This window comes from Spermophilus citellus (assembly GCF_964194105.1).
Source record: "Spermophilus citellus genome assembly, chromosome: 5".
NCBI lineage: Eukaryota > Metazoa > Chordata > Mammalia > Rodentia > Sciuridae > Spermophilus > Spermophilus citellus.
In genome coordinates, this window is record NC_138186.1 from 14,028,561 (window position 1) to 14,045,804 (window position 17,244).

Below are 17,244 nucleotides of genomic sequence, written 5' to 3' on the forward strand. Positions count from 1 at the left end.
GTGGATATGAGCTCTGTGGAGGAAAGGACTGCATTTGTTTTCTCAGCTGTGACAGTTTTTAATGGAAGCTCTCCTCTGTAGCAAGGAGATTGTACCATTGACAACTGAATCACACATCCTCCCCAGTGACAGGGTGCTCAGTATCTCAGTGTCAAGAATCCTTTTTCCTTCCTCAAATGGCCCTAGCTTAAATTGCCTGGCATGAAACCTATTAAGCTTCTAGGTGTCCCGTCTTCTGATTATGTACACGTGGTATCAGTACCTGACACAGATGTAGAGCTAATATTCTCACGTTCTCAAAGGTAAGAAACATTACATTTGTTCCCATGTTTTTATTGGAGCATTATGACCATTCTTAAGAACTGTAGCAAAAATTTTTAGATACAACATTTTTAATAAGACCTGCTCACTGTCTCCTAGTACATATACTAGAGTTGGAAAGGTAACAGCTTTCCAATTATTACAGATGTGCTACTTTAAGTACTAAATTAGATGTGCTCTTTTCCTAGAGCTGCTATAACAAAGTACTGCAAACTAGAAGGTTAAAATAACAAATTTATTCTGTTTTGGAAGCCAGCAGTCTGAAATTGAGGTGTTGGCAGGGCCTCTCCCCACCTGAGGTGATAGGGAAGAATCTCTTGTGTGCTTCTCTACAAGTTTCTGGTGGTTGTTGTCAATCCTTGGGGTTCCAGGGCTTGTTGATGCATCATTAGCCTCTGCCTCCACATGATTTTCTCTTCTGTGTCCCTGTATCCAAACCTCCCCCCTTTAGAGGACACCACTCATCCTAATTCAGTATGGTCTCGACTTAATTACATTTACAAAGACCTGTTTCCAAATTAGGTGACATTCAGATACCAGGAGTTAGGGCTTTGTCATATCTTTTGGTGGATACACCACCATATAGAGATAGTATAAGTTACTTTTCCTCAAAAGCAAACTGGGGATAATATCACCTATATAATAGGATTGCTTTGAGAATAAACTAATGCAGGCTTCGGAACAGAATAAATGCTCAGTAACAGTTATAGCCATAATAAAAATCACCTTATTATGTAAATGAGGAGCTGTAGTTATGAAAGTAGGAAAAAGCTGTCTTCAGAAGGCAGGGCCTTTTATCTGGGCAAGAAAGGATGACTTTTTTAAGTTTTTTTAGTTGGATACATTTTTACGTGGGTGCTGAGGATCGAACCCAGTGCCTCAAGAATGCAAGGCAAGTGCTCTACCACTGAGCTATAGCCCCAGCCCACATTTACACAGAAATGAACATCAGGAAGTGGCACATAGAACAGGCTTTGGTTATTAAGAGGGAGGTGGGTGAGAGTTGTTATCTTTATCGCCAGTGGGAAAAGCGTACAGAGTAAGTAATGGCACTTGTCTCAAGGCACTTTTTCCAAAAAAATGGTGCCTTCTTCAGGACAGGTGGTCTAACTAAAGGTTGGTAGGTAGAGTGGGAGTAGTAGGAAGAGGGACTGAGAGTAGGGGAGTTGATCAAGGAAAGGGCTTTGCCTATTGGCAAAACCAGCTCCTTAAACTGTTTATGGAGAATAAAAACAATATGCCATTTTTATAATTCTAGGTCTTTAAACAAAAAGAGCAAGTCATTGTGTCTACAATCGTTCCCAGGTGTTAACAGTTCTATGATGAAGCTATCACATGGGCTTTTTTCAGGTTTTTAAAGATTCAGGGCACTTGATGCACTCAGGCTCTCACCTCCCTGCTGTTCCTTCTTCCTGTCTTCTCTCACTTCTCAGTCATCAGCTCCAAGCCTTTGTTATCTTTGGCTGTATTATAATCCCACTCCTGGTTTATTGTATAAGTGATTCTAGGCAATGTGGGTTTTAGAAATTATAGTATAATAAAAATGTGTCTTCTGACTCTCCAGATTTTCCCTATGGGGGATGGGTGTTAGCAGTGAATAATGGAGGAGGTGGAGGATGTGTAATCACAGCCCTTGTTTTACTTAATAATGGCCCCACTGTGCAAGATTGGTAGATTCAAACTTGCCAGCATCACTAAAAATAATCCATGCTGAGGTTGCTAAAATCTAAGAAAGAATAAATCTATCCATGAAATTGTAAAGGAAAAAAGTTTTGACTATGGTAGGTGGTGGTAAGTGCTTAGTGAAAATGAAAAAACGGCATTAAATTTGTGTATGTATCGTAAAAAACAGTACATGGCGTTCATGGGTGATCTTGGAACGCACCCCCCAAGGGAAAAATGGGGGAAATGCTATATAAAAAATGTATTGCTAACCAAAACCTCGTTCCTTGGGATTCTGTGTGCTTCTTTTCAGATTCCCGAGTCAGAGGGTGGTTCATGTTGGACTCTTACCTGCCTACCTTTGTTCTTACTGTCATATATTTGCTTTCAATATGGCTGGGTAACAAATACATGAAGAACAGACCTGCTTTTTCTCTCAGGGGAATCCTCACCTTGTATAATCTTGGAATCACACTTCTCTCCGCCTACATGTTAGTAGAGGTAAGCATCTCTGGCCAAAGCTGGAGTTGGTGGCCCAGTCAATTTAGGAAGCAGTCACATCTGGCCTACCAGAATGCTCCACAGTTGCTGTCATTACTGTTAAGAACTTGTTCCAGCATTTGACATGGTTCCTTCCCAAAGTTCTGGAAGTCTTTGTTTCTAACTTGAACTTTTCTTATTCCATTTTAGGCCTATTCTTTAATCCTTAGTCTAATTGCAATTTGGGATCATTTAAATTTGAATGGGCCTTTAAAGATCATGTGTTTTTTAACCTAAGTATTTTTTTTAGATGTCAAATTCAGTTAGTTTCACTGAAATGCACATATACATGCATATAAATGTTATGTGTACACAAATCATGCACACACCTACCCTTAAAGAATGCAACCACATCTTTGTCAGTTGTCCCTCAAGACTGACTTCTGGAGGGCCAAGCTGCAGCACGCACCAGACCCAAATGATTTTACGAGAAGAGGGACACGTAATGATTGCCCTGCCTACTCAACCAGCAGTTACTATTATACTAGGCAAAATCTAAAAGTATTGAACTTGCTGTAGCAAAGATGGAGCTACAATGGAAACAAAAAGTAGGATTCATACAAGTTATACATGACTGATAATGACCAAAACTTCCTGCTGTGTTTGAATTAAATCCTTGCCTTAAAATATAGGTTTTCTCATCTTGAGTTTATTCTGTGCCTTATTCTAATATGCACTCTTTTTTTGTAATATGGGGAATTAAACTCAAGTGTAATTTGAGGAACATTCTCCCATTCCTTACCCTTTTTCGAGAGAGGGTCTGGCAATCAAGTCTTCCTGCCTCACCTCAGCCTCCCAAGTCCCTGGGATTACAGATGCACTCCACCACACCAGACTTCTAATATGTGCCATTCTAATAATGTATAATAGCCATTATCTATGAGTGAGTGGAATGAATCTCTAATGAAATTTTAGGCATCAGAATGCAAGAGATGGAATTTGGGATCAGGAAAGCCATGCTGACAACTCTAAAATCCTAATTTTACCTGGTACTGAAAAAAGTTTTTATTTTGGATTCTTTACAAGATGAATTTTAGTGCACTAGATAAGTTTGCATGGTAGTGATTTATGGTTTAGTTTCTCTGTGTAGCAAAGAAAGACTGTCCCTTAGACAAGGCAAGTTGCTAGATTTGTAAAAGCAAACTGAACTGAACTTGGATTAGAGCAGGATGAACTCTAGGGATGTTCTGGAGTGATTTAGTTGATACCTGCCAAGGCTAACCCTATTTGACAGACTTGTTTCATTTTCTTCAGCATAGCCGTCCTGTACCCATGAAGTTAGGGGACTCAGGAAGTTCTGTCTCACACTGGATCATTCTGTGGCTTGGCTGCTTATTCTGCTATGCAGGTAGCTCTGACAGGTGACACATGGATGGGATCAGCCTGACTAAATCTGGTTAAAGCAGTCTGTCATAGAGAACGTGCCCTGGCTTGCTCCATGACTTTTTTTTAGCATAGAGAATAGCGATTTTTAGCATAGAGAATAGCGATTAGAACTCCATGCTACAAAACTGCAGCGTAATCATAAATTTTTAAGTCAATTATTGTACACAAAGTTAAACAGCTTTCTTAGTTTGAAAAAATGCACCAATGTGAAATTGGCATATCCTCTAAAGTAGTCCCTAGATCTGTCTAGCTTGTCACTGTTCCCAGGTAAGAACAGGAGCTTACAGCCCTGGGATTTGTTGGGCTCTATTACCAATCAAGTCATTTCCCCATCAGGAAAATCCAAGTCTCGCTTCTTTCACTGGATTTGTTTGTCCTGATAATCTTTAATTATGGTAACTGAAAGGTGTTTTCTTAAAAGGAAAGAGAATCAACAGAACAGTGAAAAAAAGACAAAGGTTCTGAAACCTTCTAAATGTTAGTCAGTAGTCCATCTTTTTAAGGTTTAGTGTTTTAACAGATCTATACCTTTACAATCTCTAGGACAGCAGGAAATATTGGGCCTTTTGTCTGTTATACTTTGTTGAATCAGAGCCAAATGTTCCAGAATCTTGCATTTTTACAGGGAGAGAATTTAACATTTTCTTACCAGGTTGAGAAAGAACAGTGATTTAGGAAGTTTGATCTTTAGTCAAATAGTTCTCCCACCTCTAGCCATGTAACTCTGAACAGACCATTCACCCATCAAGTACTGTACACAAGGTATCTGGCAAAGACTCTAGACAGAGGAGCTGGAAGCAGCATAGGTTTTGCAGAGCTGTTTGTGGTTTTTGTTTGTTTTGCTTTAAGAGTAAGAAGATTTTAACTAATCATGAAACTTACCAAGTAGCATAAATACGGTGAAGAAAATGGTTGATCTTTAAAATGACAATAGGTATATATTTCATGAAATTATACAAACAACACATTAAATTTTAGTGGTTTCCTTACACTTTGGGTGGGGGGCAGTACTCGGGGGCACTTGACTACTGAGCCACATCCCCAGCCCTATTTTGTATTTTATTTAGAGAAGGGTCTCAGAGTTGCTTAGCACCTTACTTTTGCTGAGGCTGGCTTTGAACTCATGATCCTTCTGAGCCACTGCAACTATAGGCATGTGCCTGGCTTTCCTTACTCAATTTTTATTCAATTAATTCTACATCTTAGTTGTTGAAATAGATGACTAGATGATTACACAAAATTTTGTAAAGAAAACCACTGGTTTCAGTTTAACCTCAAGAATTAAATCCCTTGATAATGTTTAAGGATAGGGTTGGATTAAATACAAAATCTGGGACATTTGTACTCAAACCTTGAATGGTTGCAAATAATGAGTGTAATACACTCTATTATTGTCATGTATGTTAAAAAAAAAAAAGCGGGGGAGGGATTGCTTCCAAATTCTTATGTTGAACCAACCCTCCTTTCTCGATTCCTTGACAGCTCATTCTCTCCAGTTGGGAAGGAGGCTACAACTTACAGTGTCAAGATCTCACCAGTGCTGGGGAAGGCGATATCAGGGTGAGCTGTTAGAAACAAGACAACCATCTGTTACCATTTCTCACTGAAAGGAGAGGAGGCTCTTCCTCCACATGTGAGGGTGGGCTGGGATGAGATAACGGGTTCCTGTTCCAGTAGAAATGTTTGGTAACAAAAATATCTTCTGAATGTTCATCTGAAGGGCACTGGCTGAATAAACCATGGCACATCCACAGAATGGAACAAGGGCGTCTATGTTACAGAATCATCTTGAGGTTGCTTTGCTGGCAGACCATGGTTATTGTATAGCACCTATAGTCAAGAGATTATGTGTATTTACTTATATTCTTGAAACAATGGCAGGATAAACCAAAAGCTATTCAAAATTGTTTGAGAGACAGAGGGATAGGGATGGAAGCTAGAGTCGGTTATATTTTGGAACCATTAACTGTTTTATGTAATTATAAAAAGAAAGTAAAGCATCTTCCCCAAAAAAATTTAGAAACAAATCAATGAGTATACCTTAAGTATACTTATTAAGTAAGGACATGGCCACTTAAAAGCTTTTGAGTGGATGTCCCTAATGAGATATCTTTAAAAGGATTTTTTGTTGCTATTACTATTCTGAGACTCTTACAGGGACATTTTAGGATAAAATATGTAAGTTATATAAGTAACTAATATTTCAGACAAAGAAAAGACATTTTTAAAAGTTAAACTAAAACTCAGTAACCATACAAATTAGAAATAATAAAATTATACTTCTTAAAAAATATTTGCTTTGTCTATGACAGCCCAGGGCAGTGAGCCATGCTTATCTAGAAGTGCTCTCAAAATATAATTTTCTACCCCAAGGAATGAGGGTTCTTAGAGCCAAGTGGCCAAATTCCAGTTTGGGGCAGAGAATGTTTTTCAGGTAAACCCAGGACATCCAGTGACCCAAAGCAAAGAAACATTATAAGCATCATGACATGAAGGGGCCACCTTAAAGGAATGCCCACTGGCGATGGGACACTATCTAAAAGAACATTGACTGGGATGGACTGAAACATACTAAATGTATTTTTTAAATTGGAGTTTAAAAAAAAAATCTTATGAAAGTTGCCAGACCATCATTTTGCCTTTTATATCCAAGTTTCCAAAGAGATGAAAAGGGTAAATCTTTGTTGTAGGAAAAAAAAAAAAAGCACCAAACAACAGAAAAATTGCCATTTTGTAGCTCCTACATACCCGAGCTCACTGCCCCTCTGAACATCACTGGAGCAGCGGGGAAGTGAACTTGAAACAACAGAAATCCTACCTGGCAGACCTGCATGTTGATAAATAATGGTCTACACCCCAGCCTCTGCCAAAGAAAGTGGTAGGAATTAGAATCGAGAAAATGAGAGTCATACTGAAAATTCTTGAAATTCAGTGATGAGTAGCTAGTGTTGTTTGGTATATTTACAAAAAATAATTAAAAATCTAATTGCAAGTTAGAGATATGGCAGAGATGGTTAGAGAAAATAAACATCCAAATCCAAAATATCAGGAATTCTGTATAACTGATGGGAGTTTTAAGAAAAAGATATGGGGAGTGGGGATAAAAGGAAGGAACAAGATGAGAAACTTTAAGACCATATCAATAAAAATTCAGTGTGGACCTTGTTTGGATCCTGATTTAAATAAGAAAGGCTGTTAGAAGATATTTAGAAGTTAATTGCATGGACAAGATAATGACTCATGGTTTGTTAAAATAAAAGTTCATTAGGAATATTTATAGATAAAATGATGTCTTGAAATTGCTTATAATGATCTACCCCACCCCACAAAAATGTTTTAGGAATTGAGAAAATTGGAGTCATATTGAAAATTCTCAAAGTTTAAGGATGGACACAGTTATTCTTCCTGTATTAGAGAATGTTTGAAATTTCTGTAATAAAAGACTTTGAGGGTTATCAATAAGATGATATATGTTTTAAAGTAAGATGGAGGTTTCTCTATACCCATTTTATTTCTAATGCATTATTACAGGCTAGTGCATATTGGGAAAAGAGTCTGCTCAAAGTTGCCATTCTAAATGTATTAATATTTCTGAAGGCTAATTGTTCCAGACATTAAGATGAATGCCACTATCTCATGAATGTCTTGAGAAGTAGACAGTATAGCATGATAATCTAATTTCAAGATTCCTATTATCTAACCTCTTCAAAAATATGTTTAAATCACCAAGCTCCTTTTGCGGAAGCTAGAGCAAAAATAAGCGGAAAAAGTGGGGGGCCAAGAGGGGGTCAGATATTATAGGAAGATCAGTGGAGGAGGAGGAGGGACTGGAAAAGGGAGGAAATGCAGAATGAAGTGGATAAAATTACGCAAGCATGTATATCACAAGTGAATTCCCCATTTATGTATATCTATAAAGCACCAATTATAAGAGGGGCTGCAGCTCAGTGGTAGAGCACTTCTTGCCTTGCATGTGTGAGGCACTGGGGTTTGCTCCTCAGCACCACAAAGATATTGTGTCCATCTACAACTAAAACTGTTTTTAATTATAATAATAATAAATGTAAGACCAGTAGAGAAGGGGAATGGGGGTGGGGAGGGAAAGAGGAGGCACTGAGGACTGAAATGGACAAAATTCCATGCATGTATGTTGACATAAACTCAACAATTAGGAATAACTACAATGCATAAATAAACACATTAAAAACAAAAAACACCATGCTCTTAAGAGGTATTTCTACGTAGATAAGATTATGTAAAGGGCATTGGAAGGAAAGCAAATTGGTAATCATGACCTATCAATGTTAGTAAGGACAAAGTACTTCTTGACTTTTAATCTCTTCCTCTCAGAGGCATAAATGATGTAGTCAGACTTTTTTTTAGGTAATATAATGTTTGAGAGAAACAGGTACATTAGAGCACAGAAGAATTATAATTTAGTATAACAAACAGTAATGACCCGTTGAGAGCTACATACTGCACAAGTCTGAATGAGACCGTCTCTGCCTCTGAGTTATATGCAGTCCAACAATAGGTTCACAACACTTGCTAGACTTTAATGGTGGTTGATTATAGAGATGTAGGCAAGTAATTTAAGACTATACATGTATTCTGCTGTCTATCCTATTCTCTACTATCCCCCCTCCCCTCCCCTCCCCTTTTCTCTCTCTACCCCCTCTACTGTAAATCATTTCTTCCACTTGTATTATTCTTCTCTTACCCCTCATTTCCTCTTATATGTAATTTTGTAAAACCCTGAGGATCACCTTCCATTTCCATGCGATTTCCCTTCTCACTCCCTTTCCCTCCCACCTCTCATCCCTGTTTAATGTTAATCTTCATCTCAAGCTCTTCGTCCCTACCCTGTCTTTGGTTACTCCCCTTATATCAAAGCAGTCATTTGGCATTTGTTTTTTAAGGATTGGCTAGCTTCACTTAGCATAATCTGCTCTAATGCCATCCATTTCCCTCCAAATTCTATGATTTTGTCATTTTTTAATGCAGAGTAATACTCCATTGTGTATAAATGCCACATTTTTTTTTATCCATTCATCTATTGAAGGGCATCTAGGTTGGTTCCACAATCTTGCTATCGTGAATGGTGCTGCTATGAACATCGATGTAGCAGTGTCCCTATAGCATGCTGTTTTTAGGTCTTTAGGGAATAGACCGAGAAGGGGAATAGCTGGGTCAAATGGTGGTTCCATTCCCAGCTTTCCAAGAAATCTCCATACTGCTTTCCAAATTGGCTGCACCAATTTGCAGTCCCACCAACAATGAACAAGTGTACCCTTTTCCCCACATCCTCTCCAGCACTTCTTGTTGTTGGACTTCATAATGGCTGCCAATCTTACTGGAGTGAGATGGTATCTTAGGGTGGTTTTGATTTGCATTTCTCTGACTGCTAGTGATGGTGAGCATTTTTTCATGTACTTGTTGATTGATTGTATGTCCTCCTCTGAAAAGTGTCTGTTCAGGTCCTTAATGGAAGTGTAACTGATGTGATACAGCAATCTGTATACGGGGTAAAAATGGGAGTTCATAACCCACTTGAATCAAACTGTGAAATATGATATATCAAGAACTATGTAATGTTTTGAACGACCAACAATAAAAAAAAAAAAAAGACTATACATGAAGCCACTGGTTCCACCTAAGGAAAGGAAAAGAAAAGATGGGGCACGTTCCAGAGGAGGTGGTGGCACTGAAGGAGTATTAATAAAGGATGACTAAAACATGACTGACCTGGAGGTAGGACAGGAGTGTTGGATGCAGGAAGAAGAGTCCTTGGCACTCGAGTAGGAGAATGCAGATGACTTACATGGTACCAGACCACAGTGATGAGGAATCCACTTAGTTTTGTAGGTGCTGAGTGGTAACTTGGATACATAGGTATTTTGGGAAGAAAATCCGACTTTCACTTGAGCAGGGTATACTGCCTAGAATGAGGAGAAACTGGAGGCAAAGACTCTGGACTAGCAGTAAGTAGTCCAAGAACAAGACACACGCTGGTAATGCACAGATGGTGTATGGAAGGCAGGATGAGCGGTAGGGCTATGCAGGGACATTTTCACTTCTCATACCTTTCTCCCCTTTTTAAATTTTTATAGGTAGCCAAGGTGCTATGGTGGTACTACTTCTCCAAATTAGTAGAGTTCCTGGACACAATTTTCTTTGTTTTGCGAAAAAAGACAAATCAGATCACTTTCCTTCATGTCTACCATCATGCCTCCATGTTTAACATCTGGTGGTGTGTCTTGAACTGGATACCCTGTGGACAGAGTAAGTTCCCTGCTGGTTTCTGGTCCTATGCCATGGCTCTCACAGGCCACCCAATAGGGTGGGGAGTGGGGCTGTGGAAGCAGGCGCTCACTAGTGGCCTTTGAATTTCTATCCTTTGATGCTGGCAAAATCTGAATGTAATTTTAAGTTTTAAAAATATTTTCTTTCCCATACACCAGATGTCAGAAGGCAGAGACACACACCCAGCCAGAGCAGACCAACTCTGGTATAGGTGTTGTTTGGTTCCTGTGGAAAGTGGCACCTTCAAGAGTTACCACTTGGTTGTGATAGAGTTATTTAGCTCTTAGGGCTTGTTTTTACATTCTGAAAAATTAAGATAACATCTTTGTGTGACCCACCAGAGCAATGACTTTCAATTTTGTTAACTGAGAACTGCAGTACAAAATATATTTTATTTCACAATCCAGCCCACTTATTCATATTATGTATTGTGTGTGAAACAAAAATTTCATTAAATATATACTGTGGCTTTTTTTTTTTTCTTATTTAAATCAGGGATTAAACCCAGGAGCATTTAACCACTGAGCTATATCCCCATCCCTATTTTGAGAGAGGGTCTTGCTAAGTTATCAAGAATGGCTTTAAACTTGCAATCCTCCTGCCTCAGCCTCCCAAGTTGAGGGGCTTACAGGTGGCCAACTGTGGCTCTTCCTGATATACTGTGGTATATACAATTTTTCATGAAACAAAAATTTCAGGTAACAGTATTTACTGTGGGGTTTTTTTTTTTTTTTTGTAAATTCTATTTCACTTGTCAAAATACAAAAAGCAGACAGTTCTCACTGCACTGACTTCACAGTTCATTACTGCATCAGTCACAAACTGCAGTTTGAGAAGCACTGAGCTGGAAAGAACAGGAGTGTCTATTTTATAATGTGTTGTCCCCCCAATTTGAAAATATCCTATGAAAAATCAGAACAGGTAAAATTTAAGAAAATTCTTTTGTTTTAAAATTCAATGTCTTTGTGGAAATAGAAAACAATCCCAAGAAAATTTGGAGTGCAGATATATGGAGCCACATCCTGGTATACCCACTGTGAGTTAAAAATTTCATAAGTCAAAAACAGTTAATACAACCAACCTGTCAAACATCCCAACAGCAGCACAGCATGCTGGTAGTGTGGGTTGTTCCTCCTGTGTGCCGCAGCTCCCCAGCATCATGAGTATTACAGCACATACCACTAGCCCCCTGGCTAACACTCAGAATCCTAGTTGTGGTTTCTACTGACTGCATCACTTTCACACCATCATAGGGTTGAAGTAAAGCTATCAGGTCAGGGACCACTTTATATCACTGACTGAAGATGCAAATAAAAACTAGTGTCAGGAGGGAAACTGGTAGGGATGCAGTAGGCAGAAAGGAATGCTTTCCACACTCCTCCTAGACAGAATCTACTTTTTTACAAATTTGATACTTAAAGAAGACTATAATAACTATCAAAGGAGAATTGCAAAGGTTAGTATTTTTTATCAAGTTTCATTACAAATTAGTACCTAAATCTTAAATCATTGTGTAAAAAGTCCTATAAATAATGTGATAGTTTCCACTCAAGAGTATTATAAAAACCTTAAGCAATGATCATTCACTAATTGATAGAAATAAAAACTCAAGTAAATATCACTAATGTGTCTCCTGATACTCACACTATATCTGTGTTTTCTATATAAATCCAAGTGTCATAACAGCTTGTGCACCCTGGACAAGCACTCTTTCCCTGAATGATAACCTGCTGCCCACAGGAGGCTTTTTCCCATCCAAGGTTAAATCAAAGCAAAGATAGTTCTGGTTGAGAGGAACTCTGCCTCTAGCTCTAAGTTATCTGCCCCCCACCCCCATTAGCTATTGTAATGACAAAGAGACAGTTAAAACTTTGCAAATAAGAACTGGGTGGCACTCTGGCTGAAAAAGTATCCCAGTTTACTTCGATCCAGAAGTTTTTGCCAAATCTTAGGGCAATAGCACAATAATTGGGGAATTTATCAGTATGAAGTTCATCATATGATTGTCCTTTACCTATTAATTTTTAGTTATTACGCACAGGAAGAATATCACTAGACAAAGGAGAATGAACAGTCTTATTTTATAAAATAGTAACTCATGCTATACTTTCCTAGGTTTCTTTGGACCAACACTGAACAGCTTTATCCACATTCTAATGTACTCCTATTATGGACTTTCTGTGTTTCCATCCATGCACAAGTACCTTTGGTGGAAGAAATATCTCACACAGGCTCAGCTGGTATGTCACTCCCAGCTCTCTCCATATGGCTCATGGAGGAGCAGGAAGTAGGAATTTGTCTTTTGGACATCAGAGGCCTCTCTACATGTGATGAGGATGCCTATTTTTCTCTAAGAGCCTTTAAGAATTATTTTTTGAATTAAAATGTTTGTATATATACAATTTATGATGAGAAGATCCTTGCTCTGAAATATCGATGAATATTTTTTAAATTATAAGCTAAACATTTTTATTTAAATAACTTTAGCTGCTGCTTCTTCATAAGAAACTTATATTGGTAATTATATAACATTGCCATTACTAAGTTCCGATAGTTCCTGGATAGGATAGTGGGCTGCCTCAGCATTGTGCTTGTTTCATTCCTGCAAAATGTAGAGCATGACAGGAGTTGATCTGACTGAGGAGGTCCCCGGCCGGGGGCAGCGGAACTCACTCACTCTGGCCCTCTGTGCCCCTGCAGGTGCAGTTCCTGCTCACCATCACCCACACGCTGAGTGCCGTCGTGAAGCCCTGTGGCTTCCCCTTTGGTTGCCTCATCTTCCAGTCCTCCTATATGATGACACTAGTCGTCCTGTTCTTAAATTTTTATGTTCAGGTATGTGAAATAGAAATATTTGTAGCAAAACACAGCATATGTGCACTTTGCATTATATGTTTGTAATTTTACTGATTAAATATTAAGCAAATGCTTGTGGATGAATTTAGATGGTGGGTTTGTAAATGAAAAAGTAAAACTTGCATTCTGATTTCTCTCCCTATGGCCTCCTACTCAAAGAAGAACCACAGTTAATAGTGTAGGGGGCATTCTACTAAAACTATGTGCATTGAAAAACATTTATCAGAAATACCAAGTTATATTGTTTGCATCATGTATTTGCATTCTGAAAATTAATCAGGTGTGAGACAGATCTAGGAAACTTACATAAATGGAGAAAAAATGGGACATTATTTTTTAATATATCATAGTGTTATAGATCATTTGGATAAAATTCCTTAAGGCCAATTAGTATGGAAAGGTTACACTGGCTTTTTGTTTATTAAGTGTCATTTTCTTTTTAACAATTAGAGCTTCAAAATGCAATTTCAAAGTGACTGTTTTGCAAGAACCTATGAAAGCTATGACAGAGCATAGGCCTCAGCGGGTTGTAGATTTTAAATTGCACTCCTTTGTGGGCTGGGGAAATGGAATGCTTCCTTTAACAAAAAAAAGGCATATTTACATTCAAAACAGTACTTCAGAAATTGTATTCATTTGCGGCCTCTTTTGAACAAGAAATGCTCTTATTTTTTAGTTTGGTGAACAAGAGAACTCACCATTGTTTTATGCAAATACAGAGTCCAACTGGAGGACTAAACCTCTGACATCTTTTTAGATTTTGTGTTTCTGAAATTGGACTGACTAGGCTTTGTCTCTTAAGAAATAATAGTCGACAGACCCAAACAAAGCCACACACACACACAGAGGAGTGTTAAAGGAAAGTGGGGAGTTTGGGGTGCTGGATATTAACCCTGGGCAGGAAGTAGAAGCCCAGCAGCGGTAGATAATGGCAATAGAAGCCTGAGCCCCACACGCTGGCTCAAATCAAATCTCAGTCCTGACGCTGAGTCTGTAAGTACAGTCTTGACTCTTAGTACTATTGCTTTAAAAAAAAATAACTTAAAGTAAAAATGAGATGATAGTTATCATAGAAGGAAGGCTATGCCCAGCTGGGGTTATGCTCAGTGGGGAGGCCCGGATTCCAGCACCAAAAATGGAGGATACTCAAATCAATCCAATAACCCAGTTGTTGGTCTTTTAGAATAAAATAGCACTTTTTCATTTGAGGTATCTTTTTTAAAAATTATATCCTTTCCAAGTAAGAAACTAATGCAGAAAAATTTCAGTGGAAATCCTGACCTAATATAAGATGAAGGGAACCTCTCATTAACATCACACATTTGTCTTGCTTTTACCCTGTTTTTAACTAGGGGCTTAAACATGGTCATATTTCAAACACGAATTCCTAGGAGAAAGTCCAGTGCCCAAGAAATTCATGGACTGTTTTAACCATATGCAGCCTTAGAGATAAGGTCTTACTAAGGAATTTTTTTTCTTTCTCTCCTATATATACACACCCAACAGACATACCGAAAAAAGCCAATGAAAAAAGACATGCAAGAGCTGCCTGCAGGAAAAGAAGTCAGAAATGGTTTTTCCAAAGCCTGCTTCGCCGAAGTGAATGGAGTGATAAGCAAGAAAGCCCAATGACAGAGTGACAGGGAACGCATGCCTGGCACCAGCCCAACAAGTCCGCTTGTTTTAAAGCAAAGACTGAATTGAAAGTTGTATGTTTTAGCATAAACTAATTTCTTCTGAGTTTATAAAATCATTTGTACCAGAATGTATTAATATATTGCTACTAGGTTAATCCATTAATGCTTTGGTCAGCATCGAGGCTGGACCCTGAAACTTCAGAGCAGATGCCCCCTCCCTCCGCGCAGACTCACCCTTCCTAGGTGCACTCTGTAACGCCACACACACGTCCAAGGCCAGGAGGTGTGGGGCACTGTCATTCATGGCAAGTCTTCAAGTGGAGTGTTGTTCAGATTAAACTGTCAAACAAAACGTTGTATTGTAAACATCGATATGATCTAATATACAGTAAGCAATGATCGTCAGTGCATAAAGGAATCAACCACAGAAAATATTAAAATGGGATCAGAAAGTGAAGACAAAAATCTAGTCAAACCTCTCAGGCCAGAGCCTTGTTTATCAAACTGTCACAACCACTTCCGATTCTAAATTAGTAATCTGGCAATGAAATTTGTTAATCTTTTGTTTAGAATAACTAATCTTAAAATTATTTTGAAAATTTTCTGCGAAATCCTCATTTCTCAGGGGCTTTGGATACAGGAGTCTCCCTGTTTTAATTTGGTTTCCTTAACAATTTAAATATTCATGTCCATCTCCCTTGTTAGCTAGCCTAGGTTAGTAAAGGTCTGAGCTCCAGACTAAAGCTGTCTCCCAAACTGGCTGCTTGTTTCTTTGTGAAGAAGGACTGCAGTCCAGCCCACCCTTTTCCTACAGTGTCTGCCACCAGAACACTTGCCATCAGAATTCACAGAGAAATGGGGGTAAGTCAGACTTGTCTGTTTTTTGAGAGTCTATTCATGAATATTATTCCAAATCCTTGCTATCAGTCTTTGTAGGTTATTTAAGTATTTGAAAATAGACAACACTGTCATAGTTTAGAAAGGCTCTGGCTCTGAGCCACAGGCTGGTGATGAGCACAGTGACAGTGCCAGCTTGGCAAACTCAACACATCCTTTCCCAGCTCAGCACCGATCTCTGAGAACAAGCACAAAGGCCAAGGCGGCACTGAACATTCCCTTTCTCCCTCAGAGGCGGGCTGTTAATCACTATTAACTGTACCAAGAATGAAAACAAAGGATTCATTTATCTTCTTTCCCATCTCAGTTTTTTTTTTAAGATAAAAGTTTTTAGGTCATAACATTAATATTAGGTGCACGGGCCCTGAAAAATTCTCACCACTTTGCCAGCCATGGTGCCATTCAGTCCCTTCTGTCCCCTCCCGAGCTTTAGTTTTAAATTCTCCCTGGTTGAAAACTAGACCAACTTTTTAAACATTCGTCTCACATCAGCTCCCCTTTCTCAGGACTCTGGCCTGTGTGGTTGAAAGGTGACTAACGCTGCATGGACTTCAGGTGAATTCTTCCTGCCCTGTGACAGCTTTTCTCTTCTGACTGGTCATTTCTGTGGAACAGACCCCTCTTCCTGTCTCATGCCTGCTCTCTTTTTCTTCTTCACAACCCTGTTCTGGTAATGGGGTTTGAACTCAGGGGCACTCTACCGCTGAGCCAAATCCCCAGCCTTTTTTGAGCCAAGATCTCCCTAAGTTGCCCGGGCTGACCTCAAATTTTCAGTCCTCCTGCCTCAGCCTCCTTAGTTGCTGGGATTCCAGGCATGTGCCACACACCCAGCTGCTCTATTTCCTAAATGGTTGTCAAGAGGTGACTTGCTCTAGGGTGCTCAATCTCACTTGCATCATTCATCACTTTAACTGTATTTAGTGTACTGTTCACTCCCAGGAATTCATTTTTAAAAAAGGGCTAACTTGGAGTATGATTGTTACTGCTCTTCTATGACAAGATGCAGACTTGACTAAGGAGAAAGTCCCTTAGAGAAACCGGGTTCTGTTTAGTTCTCAGACACAGGCTGAAATCTGTTACCAAAGTACATTCCAGGTAAATATGAAACTCGGGAGATGACATTGTACTCAGCTTGTGTTTGTATCATCAGCTTATCGTCACTGTATTCAGCTTACTCTTACTTGCCAACAAGGCCCTGAAGTCTCACCAGGACCACACCTGCAATGTTGGATGTTTTCACGGGCTTCACATCTGTAGAGCACAGAGGGAGTCACCCTTCGGCCGGTGGACAAAGTCAAGCAGCTGTCAGCACATGGCAGTGTGAAACTGCTGAGTAGAGGTGAATTCTACTAAAGCTTAATAAAACACTCAGAGCCTTAAACCATTCGAGGGCTGATAAAAAGTACGCAGAGCTATGAGATCTGAGCCACAGAAATTCAATCAGGTAAATATTTTAACCTGTTATTAAGTGCTATGACTTTAAAAAAACATTTAAAAGTGTTTGTTTAATGTGATTTTTCTAAAGCATAACTGTAAAAGAAATACTATCTATATACTCTATTAAGAAATAGAAAATGTTTTTACAAGTCAATTTCCACCTACTTGTGGGAATGAAAACACATACATAAATATGATTAAGCCT

At 38.9% G+C, this 17,244-nt stretch overlaps 1 protein-coding gene across 1 annotated transcript in view; it reads left to right on the forward strand.

Moving 5' to 3' along the window:
- Nucleotides 1-14,985, forward strand: part of ELOVL2 (ELOVL fatty acid elongase 2) — a 56,635-nt gene extending 41,650 nt beyond the window's left edge. The window contains exons 3-8 of the mRNA XM_081295638.1: nt 2,297-2,484; nt 5,392-5,469; nt 10,020-10,191; nt 12,328-12,452; nt 12,913-13,047; nt 14,575-14,985. Of these exons, the coding sequence (XP_081151764.1) occupies nt 2,297-2,484; nt 5,392-5,469; nt 10,020-10,191; nt 12,328-12,452; nt 12,913-13,047; nt 14,575-14,700 (824 nt within the window). The 3' untranslated portion in view covers nt 14,701-14,985. The remainder of the gene's footprint in view (nt 1-2,296; nt 2,485-5,391; nt 5,470-10,019; nt 10,192-12,327; nt 12,453-12,912; nt 13,048-14,574) is intronic.
- Nucleotides 14,986-17,244: the final 2,259 nt, after the last annotated feature.